A 16,727-nucleotide genomic window follows, 5' to 3' on the forward strand; every position below is an offset into this window, starting at 1 on the left:
CAACAAAAAATATCTTTGGGATTCTTGGACTGTGCTAGTATGAAAGTTTTCTCTCTCAGAGCTAAGACCACAGGAAGATGCTGAGGCTAAGTCCACACAAATTCACCCCGTAGACTCTATGATGGCAACAAAAATCACTCTGGAAGCCACTTTAACGCCTTGACTTCTAGAACCGTCTATTCTTTCTAATGGGAATGCTGTCGTCTAAGGACTGCTGGTATAAAAGACATGCATGGATGCTTCATTGTTAAAGAGCTCCGTGTGCAAGCGGGTGCCTCGCCATTGCCCAGGCCGTCAGCCAGGGGAGGCACAGCATGTGACGTATACACCCATGGACTCCATAGTCAGAAACCACCTGCTGGGCCCCCTTTGGGGCAATCTGGAGACCTGATCTCTAGAAATGGAGGTTCATCCTGAATCAGTGTGGCTGCAAACCAGAGGACCTGGGTGTGAATCCCGACTCAGCTCTTTGGTCTTAGACTGTCACTGATCCTTCCTACATGGTAATTTTATCAGCACCCGCCCTCTTGATGGGTCCCTTAGAGCATTATGATACCACATATAACATACCCAGGACAGTGCCTGGGAGAGAACTCCCTTCCTACGAACTCTCCTCCTGGGTCATCCCACAGGCTCTGTCAAGTGCCATGTCACCTCCCATGAGAGACTCGGCCATCCCCAGGTTTGCCTAGCATGCCCTTGGTTAGATCCCCAGCACCATACACCGAGTGTGGCTTCTCATACCCGTAATCTGAGAAGTTCAAGGCAGGAGAATATTAAGATCAAAGTCATCCTCAGTTAAGTAACAGTTCCAAGGCCATCTTGGAATACTTGGTACCGTGTTTCCAAACATACCAGCAAATGTTTTCTTATAAAGTCTTGATCTTGAAGCCGGGCAGTGGTGGCGCACGCCTTTAATCCCAGCACTCGGGAGGCAGAGGCAGGCGGATCTCTGTGAGTTCAAGACCATCCTGGTCTACAAGAGCTAGCTCCAGGACAGGCTCTAAAGCTTCAGAGAAACCCCATCTCGAAAAACCAAAAAAAAAAAAAAAAAAGTCTGATCTTGGCATCCAGTTTCCCACAGCACTGATAAGAAAGTCACATGGTGTGGAGGTGGATGATGGATGGAGTGTCGTGTGAAGGGAAGATTGATCTAAACTTCTTTGAGGCAGCTGATCTCCTCTGGAGTCTTCTTTGCAGCTCAGCTTAGCTCCACTCCTTTGGGAAGGACTCTCAGCTTTGATTGCATACTGTGCAGGGAGGAGCCTAGGGAGTCTGGTCAGTTTCAGGGACTTCCTGACCTGCTTGAGTTGCTTTCCTTCAGGCTTAAGGAGGAAATGTTTCAGTCTCCAAGGAAACTGTTACACAACACTACACCCCTTCAGCCAGCTCTTACATTCTTTCTGATTCCTCTTCCCAAATGATTCCTGAGCCTTGAAGGGTGACTACAGATGTCCACCTAAGAAATGGGTCACCATGCCAAGGCCACCACGCCAAGGCCACCATGCCAAGGCCACCACGCCAAGGCCACCATGCCAAGGCCGCCATGCCTCAGTAACAGCCACTTGTTCTCAGAAACTTCACTAGTGGTTATGAGTTGAGGCTGATAACAACTGTGATCTGTTGTGTCAAACTGTGTGTGTGTAAATGCACACGTTTAGAAGGCAGTATGACAAGCACATCACATCCATCTAGAAAAACCATAGAAGTCGCTTTCCCGTTGGGTCCTATGACCTTCCTTCCCCAGCCATGGGATTTTGTCCTGAATTACAGTATCAGATATGAACTCTCTCTAGTGGAATGGGCCTTAAATGCAACTGGAAAGCCAGGCAGTGGTGGCGCACACCTTTATCCCGGCACTCAAGAGGCAGAGGCAGGCGGATCTCTGTGAGTTCGAGGCCAGCCTGCTCTACAGTGCGAGTTCCAGGACAGGCTCCATAGATACTGGAAAACACTGTCTTGAAAAACAAAAAAACAAACAAATAAATAAACAAATGCAACTGGAAGGCGGTTGGCTCTACCCACCATAGTTCGGCCACGATTGCATAGGAAGGAACATCCTGCCTGGAATGATGATATTTTAACACACAGGATCCTTAGCCAAGCAGGACTGTTGGCGACAGGTCTCCACCAGTAGCCTGCATGGCCCCTTCTGTCACTTTTGAAAGCCAGCCAGTGGATGGGAGTTCAAGTTCAGTCCCAGCTGAATTTCTCCATGTCCTACAGTCAAAGCATTACCTGTAGTGTCTTCGGCAACAGGGTCTTATTGTCTAGCTCTGGAATACAACCAACAGCAGCAGCAATAGACTTGATGGCTTGTGGGGCCTCATGGGCTTCCCTGGCTGACAACCCACAGGGAGGTAGCACACCCCAGCCACTGAGGTTGTCATTTTGGAGTGTCCTTTTCCATCCACGTAGGGTACCTTTTGGACTTAAACTTTGTTGTCATTATTATTATTATTTTTTTTTTGGTTTTTCGAGACAGGGTTTCTCTGTAGCTTTGGAGCCTGTTCTGGAACTAGCTCTTGTAGACCAGGCTGGTCTCGAACTCACAGAGATCCACCTGCCTCTGCCTCCCGAGTGCTGGGATTAAAGGCGTGTGCCACCACCGCCCAGCTGTTGTCATTATTTTAACAACTATATTTTGTTTCAATTAACCCAGCCCCAGTAGGGTTGAGGGTGGGCAGAAATACCCTTGTACTTGAACCTGGCTGTCTCCAGTGGCTTTCCAAATCTGCACAACACTCAGACGTCAGCATTCTGTCACCTAGATCACGGCCGTTTCCAAAGGGCAGGCAGGGAGGGCGAGGCAGCAACCCAAACCGCCATCCCATAATAAGGGTGACCCCAGCGACACACCCTGGGAGTCTGTGGCCATCCGTGCTCAGGAGTGCTCAGGAGCGATTTCAGCTCACATCTGCAAAGATACCAAAGTCAAACGCACGCACCGTCTTGAAGAGCATGGGAAGGGTCCATCCATCTGTATCAGCTGCTTCAGATCGAGGTTGGGTACACGGAGGTGCTAACTTGGTTAGCTCGCCATAACCCTCAGTCGTTCACTCTGAGCCAATATTCCATATCCTGGAGTTCTTCCATGGGGCCTCCCTGCACGTCTCTATGCCGGATGAATTCAGTGTGCCTGACTTAATTTGCTCAGACCTCCCCGGGGACAAGGGAGGACAAGACCATGCTGTCCCAGCCGCCCCTGCTGGCTTCCTAGGACATAGTGCCCTGGACTGGCACTGTGGATGTGGCAGCAGCTATTGCCTCTCCAGTTACCATGGGCAGCTGTTAGGAGGGTTCCTGGCTGGGTAGCCATCTCCATCCCAGTATAACCTTTCTCTGGAGGGAAATGTGCCCTCTTCAGTCTGGGGGATAATTACCCACCCAGGTCACGCTTGATCCTCTGCACCTGTACTTTTCTGTCGCAATGTCTTTCGCCAACTGCTGCTCCGGCTTTAACGCTTTCCTGAAACCCCTTAGCCCACGATTTGACTTCCTACCGATTTTCTTCTTAGGAATTCCAGCTCAACACCAACCCTGCCACATATTTTTTTCAAGTAATCCAGACAGACCTCCTTCTCTGTTTTACTTTTAAAAAAAAAATATCTCGTAGGTTGTTCTTTTATTTATAGACAATCTTTATATGATGGTCTAAGTCACTGAGATCTGCCAAAGCCTTTCCTAATTTATAATGATCTTGTGCCACCAAAGGGCTCAGCAAAGCCACCGAAGCTCTACACACATATGCCAAAGAGAGGAAGGAAGGAAGAAGAAGGAGAAGCAGAAGGAGAAGGAGGAGGAGGAGAGAGAGAGAGACAGAGAGACAGAGAGACAAAGGGACATCTGTGCCACAGGCCCCACAGCTAGTTCATGGCTGACCTGAGATTTCCTACAACTTCCTTGATCACCTATGCAACTAAATAGCTGTTTTATCTGTTAAGAAGACAGATAAAATCACAAGCAAAATTACAGAAGCATTAGGAAGGCTCGGGGGCTCCTTAGCACTTCAGAGGTAGTCATTTACATAAACCTAATTATGTTGTGATCAGCCAGCACTCTCATCTAGGTATAAAGATGACTCCCTAAGTGCTTTGTTGGGAAACATTTAGGTGACAATATTTTTAGGTAGTTAGGTAATAGTAAAAGTTTCCATTCCTTTAGAGTAACTTTGCCCAGCCAGAGTTCCTCAGAAAACCACAAGAATGACATCTTGGGTTATAATTTTAAAATAAATCAACAGCCAGGTTGTCATGGTAACAACTGGTGTGCTCGTGAGAACACAATGCCACAAGTGGGGTAGGTTATAAAGAAAGGTTTACCTCAGTTCATAGTCCAGGCGAAGGCTGGGGCTGCATCTGCTGGTGACCAGCCACCTTTCTGGCAGCCACCGACCTGGCTCAGGCATTACCTGGCAAGAGACAGGAGGCACACGCATGTCTTCAGGTCTCCTTTCCAAATCTCCAAGATCCAACGTGAACATGGTGGCTCTGTCCTGTGATACCAAAGTTCCAGGGAGAACCAAGGAGGGTCACCATGGGTTTGAGGTCAGTCTGGGCTGCATGGTGAGTTCCAGGTTAGCAAGACTGACCCCCTCCATAAAAGGTCAGGATTCAATCTGGGGACTGACCCTAATGATGTTATCTAACCCTGATCACCTCCCCCAGCCTTGAGTCTCCACCCCCAGACAGCACAACTGGATCAAGTTTAGCAGACTGAGGAAGCAGTATCAGGCATGTGTGCCAGACAACAATGTGATGACAAGTCACTTGTAAGGGGCCCTCTTCCCTGCCTCTGTCCCTTTCATTCCTCCCCTCCTAAAACACATTTACACTGGCGATAAGAGCTACAGTACAGCTGGGCGGTGGTGGTGCACACCTTCAATCCCAGCAGGCAGAAGCAGGCAGAGGCAGGCAGATCTCTGTGAGTTCAAGGCCAACCTGTCTATAAGAGCTACAAGAGCTAGTTCCAGGACAGGCACCAAAGCTACAGAGAAACCCTGTCTCCCAAAAAAAAAAAAAAAAAAAAAAAACAAAAACAAAAACAAACAAAAAAAACCCCAAAAACCAAAAACCAAAGGAAACAAAGGGAGCTACAGTACAGGGGCTGGAGAGATGGCTCAGCAGTTAAGAGCACTGACTGCTCCTCCAAAGGACCTGGGGTCATTTCTCCACACCCATGTGGCAGCTCACAACTGTCTATAAATCCAGTTCCAGGGGACCTGACACCCTCACACAGTACAGTCAAAACACCAATGCACATGACATAAATAACTAACTATAGCACAGAGGATTCATTGCCAATGGTGGAGGCACCTGAATATCACAGGACAGCTGTGCTGGTGTCTTCCCATGTTTAGCCCAACCTTATCCCCATTTGACTAATCAGAAAACCAGCTCACAGGAGTCTTGATCAAAGTTGCGTGCTCATTACGTGAGATGAGAGGTAGCTATTGCTGGTTATGGATCACCCAGCACTTGCAGTTTAAGACAAGGATTTACTTAACTCAGTCCTGCAGTTGGGTGGTTCTACTGTGTCAGCAAGGCTTGCTCACATTTTCAGTCAACGGGTGTATTAGATGACCTGATAAACCTAGAAGGTTCCATCTGGCTCTACCCAGACACAGCCTCTGGGATCTAAGACAGGAAGCCACAACCACAGAGTCTCCTGAAGCCCAAGTTTGGAGCAAGAAGTGCTGGGAATCAAACCCGGGGCTTTTAACTGCTGGCTGAGCCGTGCAGCCCTGACACTACCTGAGAAGAGCGTGCTGCTCACGGGGCCTGCCCTTCTTGGAGGTTGATGCCAGAGGTGCAGAACTATTTCTCCTGGCAGGTTTTTGTCCTTTTTTAAGACAGTAAGAGAAGTCACAGTAAGGTACTGAATGATCTCCCTTTGTATCTATGGAGGAGTGTAAGAATTCTGTTGGGGCAGAGAGATGGTTCAGCAGCTGAGCGTGCTTACTGTTCTTTGAGGGGAGACAAGTTTAATTCTCAGCACCTGTGTTTAATAGTGCACAATGACTGTAACCCTAGCTAACTCCAAAGGATCCAGTGCCCTCTTCTGGCCTGTGAGGGCATTGCACATGAGCAAGGCACACATACACACATACAAACACACACACACACACACACACACACACACACACACACACACACCAAAAAAAAAAAAACAATCCTTACCAAATTTTTAAAATGTTTGATTTGGTGGCTTAGGATATAGCCCACTAGTAGAGCCCTTGCCTTGCTTGCACATGGCCCTGAACTCAATCTCCAGCATCAAAGGGGAAAACTTGGATTAAAAAATGATTTACATGCCGGGCGGTGGTGGCGCACGCCTTTAATCCCAGCACTCGGGAGGCAGAGGCAGGCGGATCTCTGAGTTTGAGGCCAGCCTGGTCTACAAGAGCTAGCTCCAGGACAGGCTCTAGAAACTACAGGGAAACCCTGTCTCGAAAAACAAAAAAAAACAAAACAAAAAAAAAAAGATTTACATGTCTAGCATTTTGACAGCGTGTGTGCACCGTGTGTGTGAAATACCTGCAGAGGTCAGAAGAGGGCATCTGGTTCTGTAGAACTGGAGTTGCAGGTGGTTGTGACCCATTACACGGGTGCTGGGAATCTAATTCCAGTCCTCTGAGCTCTTAAACACTAAGCAATCTCCAGTCCCAAGATTTGGATCCTACTTTTTAAAAGGGAGTTAAGTTGTGCTCTGTCTTTATCATTACAAGTGACATTTTGAGTTATAAAATGGGAAAAAAATAAACAAAAATCTAACTAAAGCTGGAAACGTCCTTTCATGAGAACAAGGAGCGAGCAGACGGTGACAGTGAAGCAGGAGCGGTTTATGTCCAGTAGTTGGCGCTGTGAGCACACACAGAGCATCGTTCAGGTAAAGTGACAGCTGGGGAAATAGGCAGGGCCAGGACGCCTTCCAGGTGATCTAGTACACAAAGGAGGTCAGAGAACCCCTTGTAGGGGTCAGCACTCTTTCTACCATGCGGAGCTAGAGGGATCAAATGCGGGACACTGGACTTGGCAGCAGGTACCTTTCATTTGCTGATCCATCTTGCCATCTCCAAAAAAAATCTCTTTCTTATATCAGGATGTGATTAATAAATGCAAAAAGAAAAACAAATTAAAACCACAATTTGTCATCAATGCACCCACGGTCTGTAGCTACAGCTGGTGGGTAGAGGTTTTGTGGAGAACAAGATACTGGCAAATCTGAAATCCTAGTTGCAAGTATAAAAATGATACCCGAGCATGGAGAAATCTGTCAGACATCAACTCCCTTTTATGAAGGTTAATGCACCCGTGAGGAGCGGGCTGGCATTGAACACCCTCAATGCAACTGCTGGGAGCAACTTGGCATTCTCCCTGTGGTTGTCCCCAGGGACACACAGACATCAGGGACCCAGGATGAGGGTCTCCCTCAGGACAAAAGGCCATATAAGACACAGGGATAGCAACTACTAACACAGCGACCCATAAACCCACAACCAGACTTTCCCCAGACTCTGCAGTTACAGCCAACCTCAAAGGAAGCCCAGTGGAATGATGATCCTCCAGGAAGTTGGTTAAAAATGCAGTACCCTGGGGCCCATGCTCAAGAATCTGCTTCCAAAGGTGAAGAGAGTCACATGACACCTCCAGAAGGCAATGGTGCACACAGGTAGCCCAGTACTCAGGAGGCGGAGGCAGGCAGATGGGGAGCTGGAAGGCAGCCTGGAGCCGCAGTAAGAACTTGTCAGTTTCTGACTGTAGCCACCATCCCAGGATGTTCTGACTTAGGAGTCCACAGATCATTATTGGAGGAAGTTCAGAATCTTCCATCTTCCTACTCTCTTAGCCCCTGTCTCTTTGCTCGCCTAGGGTGACGCTGTACGCTGAGTTTCTTCCCATGAAAGCCAGAGCCAAGTGCATTTTGCTGATAGAGGTAAGGAGAGGGTGATGGCCTCTAGGGGATACTAACTGATGGGCAATCCGTTCCGGAATGTACAGAGTCACAAGACTGCGAAGGGGAGTTTAGGAAAAACATAACAAGCCAGGCGGTAGTGGCACACACCCTTAATCCCACCCAGCACTGACTGAGGAGGCAGAGGAAGGTGGATCTCTGTGAGTTCGAGGCCAGCTGGGTCTGCAGAGTGAGTTTCAGGACAGCCAGGACTGTTACACAGAGAAATCCTGTCTCAAAAAACCAAAATAAGTAAATAACAGATACACTAGCAATAGACAAATATGTTCCTGGGTTCACAGCATAAATATTTTTCCTCCTTCCTTCTCTTCCTCCCCCTTCGTTCTGCCTTTCTTTCCTTAATCGGAGGTTGATCTAGGTCAGTGGTTCCCAACCTTCCTAAAGCTGCGACCCTTTAATACAGTTCTTCATGTTGTGGAGACCCCAACCATGAAATTATTTTCATTGCTACTTCATAGCTGTAATTTTGCTACTGTTACGAATCGTAACATAATTATCTGATGTGTGACCCCTGTGAAAGGGTCATTTGACCCCCAAAGCGGTCACCGCCCAAAGGCTGAGCACTGCTGACGTAGGACCTCACACACGTTAGGCAAGCGCTCCACTTCTGAGCTACGTTCCCCCAACCTTCTTTGTCCTTTCTATTTATTTTGAGGCAAGAGTCTTGCTAAGTTGCTCAGGCTGGCCTTGAACTGACTCTGCAGCTGTCAGGCCCTGCCTTGCAGGGATGGTGGAAAGACTTCTGATTCTGCTGTGTACCAGTGCTCTCAGGGCCGACTCCTCAGTCACATGATCACACCAAGCATCATTTTCACTGTGCCCACTGACTTACATCTCCTAATCCTGCCTCTGGTCCATCAGACTGGCCGACTCTCGGCTGCTGGACGCAGACAGGGGGTAATCAGTTGTGTAAATACTGAATTGATGATGTACTTGTTTTGAGACAAACTTTCACTGTATAGCCTGGAACGCTATGTGTTCTCAGACTGGCCTTGGATTTGGGGCAATCCTCCTGCCTCTGCCTCCCTCATGTTAATGTTACAGGCATTTTCCACCATCCCTGCCAGTTGTTTCAATGACAGAATGTGCCTGGGCGGGCCAGCTGATCTGGAAATCTGGCTAACTAACCCTCGTCATACTCAGTTCTCTTTCAGGCCTCCCAAGAGCCACAACTAACGCTGAGAATGGGGGCTCATACCTGTGACCTCCAAATTCAGTAGGCAGAGGCAGGAGGATTGCTGCAAGTTCCAGGCCACTTAGGACCACATAGCAAGACCCTGTCTCAAAAAAAAAAAATGTTTTTAGTTCATACCTTGTTGAGTAGCATGAGCATCCTGACTGGTCCGCATCTTTAACATCCCCCATGATACTTGGCAACAGAAATGGATTGTGGCTCCTTTAAGAAAAGGGGGATTTAGGAAGGCTCTTGGGACTTAGTGGGGCAGGCTTTAGCATGGGTGGTGCTTGCAGCTGGACAGACTGAGGCAAGCATCATAACTTCAAGGTCCGCCTAGACAATTTATTGAGACCATGCCTCCAAATGAGAAGCGGGAAGAGGGCTGGGGCTGTAACTCAGCTGGTAGAGCTCTCGCTGGCCTCAGGCTCTGATCTCTAGTACTTAAGATAATAACCATAATAATAGGGCCAGTGAAATGTCACCTGCTACCCAGACTGATGACCTGAGTTCAAAACCCAGAACCCAAGCTACATAAGGAGAGAACTGAGTTCCAAAAACCATCCATCACTCCCTTAGCAAATAACTGTGATTTAAAAATAAAAACAGCAGTAAAGTCTCCTTTGAAAGACCAGGAGGGAGCAATGAGCCGCCCTAACAGTTGAATGAGGGATCCTCTGGAGAGACCTTCAGCTGGGCCAGCCTGTGACCACCCTGCAGGGGAGGGGCCCGGACAGTAAATCAACCCTGGCCTCTCGTTCACCCTGCTCTTCCTCTCATTCCCTGGGCTCCCTATTAGCGGCAAACAGTGGGAAGCCACAGGCAGGGAGCCCAGCAACTTGGGGAGAAGGGAGAGAGGATTCCAAAGGAGGATGCTGGAGCCGTGGGCCAAGAGAAGCAGATGTCAGTGGACAGAGCCAGAGTGACAATGTAGCACACACAGAGAGACGGAAGCCATCAAGTGTCCGTGAGGAAGATGTGGTATATTCGCACACAATGGAATAGCATCAAGCCTTGAAAGGGAGGGAACTGTGGCATATGCTACAACATTGGTGAGCCAAGAATGAATGTTACATGATTCTGCTACACGGGTGATTGGAGTAGTCAAGATCATGATGACAGGACCTACATCCTTGAAACTGCCTATAATCCCGACACCCAGGAAGTTAAGGAAAGAAGATCTCGAGTTTAAAGCCAGGGCAGACTACATAGAGAATTTGAGGCACAGCCTGGGCTACATAGCCAGACCCTGCTCAAATAGATTTTTAAAAAATAACAATGTGAAAAACAGAAACAGAAGCCCAGGGACTGGTGGTGGGCAGAGTGGAGGGAGCAGGGGTGACCACCACGGAGACAGTTTCTCTCAGAGAATGAGCTCCAGAGGTAGCTGGCACTGATGGCCACAGAGCAGGCCAGGCATGTTCCGTATCAGTGCACACTGGCTAGGAAAACCTTGGAAATAGGACAAAACCACAGTCCCTTGAAATGCCCAGCGTCATACCTGTGTCACGGAACACGGGTCCTTTCTACGTCCTCCGCTGTGGTGTGCAGTCTGGCCAGCGCCACCCAAGTGTTACGCAGTGGGAGGGACCATGGCAGGATGTGCCCCAGGAAAGAAAAAGGGGGGCACTCTCTGATTTTCCACTCTCATCCACAGTACCCCACCACTGACTCTTACTTTCCCGTGCCAGGTCTTCTGGGCCATCGGGACGGTGTTCGAAGTCCTCCTGGCTGTGTTCGTGATGCCCAGCCTGGGCTGGCGCTGGCTGCTGATGCTCTCGGCTGCCCCGCTGCTCCTCTTCGCTGTTCTGTGTTTCGTACGTATGTTTAAAGCCATCTCCTTTCCGGTCTGGGGAACACTATACCTTAGTGCAAAGTGAGTGGAAGACACCCAAGCTCTGTCTCTCAAGACTATTATTTGTGAGCTTGGCATGGTGGCGGTGCCTTTGCTACTGGGGAAGCAGAGGCAGGCAGATCTTTGTCAGTATTTGAGGCCAGTCTCGTCTACAGAGCAAGTTCTAAGACAGCCAGGGCTTTTACACAGAGAAACCCTGTCTCAAAAAACCAATGTGGCCGGGCGGTGGTGGCGCACGCCTTTAATCCCAGCACTCGGGAGGCAGAGGCAGGCGAATCTCTGTGAGTTCGAGACCAGCCTGGTCTACAAGAGCTAGTTCCAGGACAGGCTCCAAAGCCACAGAGAAACCCTGTCTCGAAAAAACAAAAAAAAAAAAAAAAAAAACAAAAAAAAAAAAAAAAAAAAAAAAAACAAAAAAAAACCAATGTGTGTGTGGGAGTGGGTGGGTGGCCTGGGGTGGATTCCCTGCACGCAAACTCTTTTGAGATGTTCTCTGTAAGATTAAGGCTTAAAGTGACTCCATTGGACCCACTGGAACTCTGAACTTCAAGTGACAGAAACAAAATTCAAACTGGCTTGAACAAAACATAGGAACAGACACATGATAGAGGAGTGTATGTCTGGCTTTCAGGCATGGCTGTATCCAGGAGCTCACACGGTCTCCTCGTCTTACCCTGAAATGAGACACACCTCACATCTTGTGTATCATGTGTAGAACATGTGCACACACTCTTCCATGCACACACACACACACACACACACACACACACACACACGCAGGGAGAGAGGCTGTGAGGAACCCTGTGTGCTAGGCTACTCACACACATTTACTTTTCTTTCTCCCCGTAACCACATGGGAAAGGGCTGTGATGAAGCCCTTGTTAGGTAGGGTGACATTTGTTCTTGTGATAAAGCCACCAACTCAGTAGCTCAATGCAGAAGGAGGTTGCTTCTTTGCAACCGAACTGTCTAGAAAGAGTATTCTGGTTCCCATGGGGGATCTCGGCCCAAGTTTTGGTATTTTTTTGTTTAGTTTTTTTTTTTTTTTTTTCAACCTGTGGTTCAGCCATCCCTAGGACACTTGGACTCAGAGGTAGGGGGGGGAGCAAAGTGGAGGCTCACACCTTTGCTCCTTTAATGTCTGCTTACATTGATGATTGCTAGTCTTGTGGGCTCACCTAGTTGCAAGGGAAGCTGGGAAATGTAGTCTGTGGCTAGGCAGCCATGTCCATGGAGAATTCCACACGGTGACATGAATTTTGGTGGACCTCAAATTCTGCTATGTCCTCATTTTACGAATGAGGAAACTGAACTCCAGAGGCCGGCTGATTTTCCAAATATCAGACCTTATTTGAACTGGCTGGGTCCCAGCCCCACAGTTTCTATGACGTCAGTGGTTGTACAAACCGCTGTCTCCCTTCTCTGGACCACACTTGCCTCTGCACTTGGGGCTGGGGCTCCATCGGACTTAAAACTTCCCGATTCTCTCTCAGACTTAGTTTACAAGATGATGCTAAGCCCACGAAGGCAGAGTCTCTCAAGAGTTGAGGGGAGGTTTTTGATGGTGTCATTATTTACCCTTACCCCTCCCAACTCTAAAAGCAACCAGGACAGTGATGACAGGTTACAGGAACCCACGCCAACCCTTCTCCAAGCTCTCTGCTTCTGTTATCCCATTTAACCCTCTGAACACCTGAAGGTCTGAAGGAAGAAACGGAGGCACAGGGAAGTGACCTCACCGCACAGGACCCTATAGCCATGAAGCACACAGAGAAGCCAGCATTCAAAGCCAGGACTCTAACTCCAGAGACCTAACTCTCAAAGACTCCCACACAGATGAGGGAGGGTGGCCTGCGGAGAGTGCTGTTCGACACTAACCGGCCGCACCTGGATCTCCTGTCCCCTCAGTGGCTGCCAGAGAGTGCTAGGTATGACGTGCTGTCTGGGAACCAGGAGAAGGCAATTGCCACCTTAAAGCGGATAGCAACAGAAAATGGAGCCCCCATGCCTCTGGGAAAGCTCATCATCTCCAGACAGGTCAGTGTCTGGGGAGGGAGAGAGAGAGAGAGAGAGAGAGAGAGAGAGAGAGAGAGAGAGAGGGAGGGGGGGAGGGGGGGAGAGAGAGAGAGAGAGAGGGAGGGAGAGACAGAGAGAGACAGAGAGAAGCAAGGAAGTGATTGCATGAGGCTGTCATGAATGTGTTGGTACATGTGTGTATGTGTGCAAGGAGGTGATTGCATGAGGCTGGCATGCTATGTGTGGGCACATGTGTGTGTGTGCATGCAAGGAATTGATTGCATGAGGCTGGCATGCAAGTGTGGGCACATGTATGGGTGAGTGCAGATCCTGGCATGGCCTGCATTTGTGTTTGTGCATGTCTGTGTACATGAACTGGAAATCTAGTGTGGAACTGGTAAAGGGAGTTTGGCAATCCAACTGGCAGCTTGACTGCCAAATTCTGAACTCCTGCCGGAGAATGTAGGCAGCGATTAGGGAGCTGTCCCGCCAGCCAGTGCGTTTACAACTGCTTCTGCTTCTGTTTCGCTCCCAGCTCAATTTTTAAAAAGAGCAATTGTTAAGCAAAGATTTGGAAAAAAAATTAATACTAGTAAATTCTTTAAATTTTTGTGGAATTGACAAATAGATTATTTAGATAGTGGGTCTTTGGGCAAAGTGGCCTATGCTGAGTTGGCTCTCAGCAGATGCACCGTGGTGCCCCTGACCAGGAACTGGCTGTATAAGTGTGGAATGATTTCATACCCTTGCACTGAAACAAATCCAGGGGTCCGATGGTGCCCACCTAGAGGGTCTACCTCCTGTTCCATGTTGGAAGCACAGAATGGTTCTGGCCTGTGGTAATCAAGGCCCTGGCATGCTAGGGCCTTAGCAGGAAGGAATGGGATGAGTCTTGACTTACCAAGCTTGTGTCCTCTACCCCTGGCTATGCCATTAGCAGTGTGTGTGTGTGTATGCATGTGTATGTGTGCGTGTGTGCATGTGCATATGTGTGCACCTGTGTGTGTCTCTGTGTGTCTGTATATGTCTATATATGTGTCTATGTGTCTGTGTATCTGTGTGTCTCTGTGAGTGTGTGTGTATGTCTGTATATTTGCGTGTGTGTGTGTGTGTGTGTGTGTGAGAGAGAGAGAGAGAGAGAGAGAGAGAGAGAGAGGAGAGAGAGAGAGAGAGAGAGAGAGAGAATCAGGCCTCCAGCCAAAGCCCCTGTGCCCTGGGAGCTAGCCAATAACCCACATGTCCTTGTCTTGAAACAGGAAGACAGAGGCAAAATGAGGGATCTTTTTACACCCCACTTTCGCTGGACAACTCTCCTGCTGTGGTTTATATGGTAAGAGCTGCTGACTGCCCACTCACAGAACACTTGCTTGGGACTTGAGATTTACTTATTTGTTTTGAATGTGTGTGTGTGCAGTGTGTATTTATGAATGTTTGCACATACGTATATGCATATGTATGTATGGGTCACCTAAAAGTGACATCAGGTGTCTGCCCCAGTCTTTCTCAACATTATAAATCAAGGCAGGGTCTCTCACTTGGTACTAGTCGGTTTGCTATAGAGATCTGGTCTCTGCCTCAGGAATGCTGGGATTACAGGCTGGCCACCATGTGGCTGCCAGCATCACACTCCTGACCCCATCTGCATTAAGGACAGGTGGGCTGTTCGCTTCTTCACACTTTGAACTGGACGTGGAGCTACTCGGATAAGTAGCTTTGAAGGGAGGCATTTCTATTTCTGCTTTTCGAGAAAATGCTCGAGTTGCTAATGATGCTCTCAAAGGTAGATACAGTAAAGTAGCCGTGTGGCTGGTGTGCCCAAGCACTGAGCCTGTGTAGCAGAGACAGGGTGGCCGTTGTGCCCAGGCACTGAGCCTCTGTACCAGAGAGGACGGCTGTGGTAAGGGCAGATGTTCAGGAGCCAGGAGCACATGGTGAGGTTGATGCAGCCAAAGGAACAGAAAGAAAACTTCCAAGGGAACTTTCTCCAGGAAGTCACTGTTTACACCGGCCAGGGCCTCTTCTCTGCACCTGCCGCCTCAGCTACCACTGGTGGTACACAGCTCATCCTTTGAAAACTAAGACGTGGTCAACACAGCCATTCATGGGACCCCTCCATTCCTGCCTGGTTTAATTTTGCGTGAGTTGCAGTCATGGGAGGAGACTGGCAGGGAGGCAGGCGCAGAGAGTAATTATTTCGTCTTTGTAGCAAGTGCAATCGCAGCCATTCTTCTCTTTTCCAGATCTCGCCTGCAGCAGCGCCAGCACAAGGCTCTGTGTGGCTGGAGGATTTGAGTTCTATTTTTAACCTGGTTCCAGCCTTCCTGTTCACCTTTGAACAGAGGCATTGATTATGAGAGAGGTGTTCCCAGCATGGTCGATTACAGGCAAGAGGAAAGAAAGGCTTGGCAGCACGGAGCCAGGCTTGAGTTCTGCCTCCGCATTCCTAAGAGCCGAATCAGTTCACCAAGCACTTATTAAACGCCCGCTGTGTGCCCAGTTCAAAGTGGCACCCAGAGGATTTTAGAAAGGGGAGTTGGACAGAATCAAAATACCAACTTTTAAGAATCTATAATCTAGAAGAAAAAAATAATTTTTAAAGAATCTGTAATTCACTTGGATTGATTTTGAATCTCAAAAGCAATTCGTGAGAGGCTAATTTTAATCCTGTCAATGTCAAACCCAGTTTGTACCTCCAAAAGAACAGTTTATTTGGAAGCAAATATGGTGTGTCCCCATGTGGTTAAATAAAGAGCTACCATCACAGAGAGAGGAAAGGTACAAAGCAGGGCATTTGCCCAAGACTCTACTTGCCAGTCTTGGTTACTGCAACCTGACGACATTTTTGGTTTTTCTTTTCCTTTTTCCTTCAGCATTTATTTATTTATGTATTTGGCATAACAAGTTAACACATTCCGGCGGTTTTACTTCCTAGGTGAAGGCTGCTGGGTCAGGTGAAGAAGGTGAGGCTATACACGGCTAGTAAGACAGGCCAAGGGAATTCTGGCTGAGCATGCAATACTCAACATCCCTAACCGTTCTTTCAGCCTTCTAGAATCTTCACCATGGCATTTTGTTTGTTCCTGGCAACTTCATTTTCTATTTTTCCACGTTGACCCAGCGTCAATTTTGTGTGAGTGGAAGCCGAGTGTTGATTTACATCCCAGGGCACTAGGATACTCATTTCTAAGATTTGACAAATGAGACTGAGCAGACAAGAGGTTGATTGTCAGATGACGGGGCAGCAGTTATGATGGAAGAAGCCTTTGACATCACTAGCCATCACAAACCACGTGAAACCCCCCCCCCCCATCTTCTACATCTGACACTTACATGTAACATAACACAGGAATGTTATGCTTGAAGTTACAGTGGTCAAGAAAGCAGGATGGTCTGAAGAGATGTAGAGGATGAAGGAAATGGCACCTTAACCAACCAAAACAGCTCTTCTTTAGTCTGACCGGCTGAACCATAGAAGCTGCTGCTTGCCACCCCAACCATAACTGTACTGAAGGGTCGTAGATTAGGAAGGTTCAGAACCACTGGGCTAGAGTCTGGGCAAACAGGAAGAAGATCCCTATAGTCAGCCAGGCAAGAGCAGTAAGCCTGAAAGTGAAGAGAGGGCCATCGCAAAAAGACTTGGTTGCTGAAGGCAAAAGCAAACCCCTTATCTTTGTCTTGGGAAGTGAGGGAGGGGACTGTTTTATCAGC

General features: G+C 48.3%; 1 protein-coding gene across 1 annotated transcript in view; it reads left to right on the forward strand.

Moving 5' to 3' along the window:
- LOC119824426 (SV2 related protein) overlaps nt 1–16,727 on the forward strand; it is a 46,380-nt gene that overhangs the window by 16,073 nt on the left and 13,580 nt on the right. The window contains exons 7-10 of the mRNA XM_042055864.1: nt 7,872–7,935; nt 10,840–10,965; nt 12,912–13,040; nt 14,276–14,349. Of these exons, the coding sequence (XP_041911798.1) occupies nt 7,872–7,935; nt 10,840–10,965; nt 12,912–13,040; nt 14,276–14,349 (393 nt within the window). The remainder of the gene's footprint in view (nt 1–7,871; nt 7,936–10,839; nt 10,966–12,911; nt 13,041–14,275; nt 14,350–16,727) is intronic.

Source organism: Arvicola amphibius, chromosome 10 (genome assembly GCF_903992535.2).
Source record: "Arvicola amphibius chromosome 10, mArvAmp1.2, whole genome shotgun sequence".
NCBI classification, from domain to species: Eukaryota; Metazoa; Chordata; class Mammalia; order Rodentia; family Cricetidae; genus Arvicola; species Arvicola amphibius.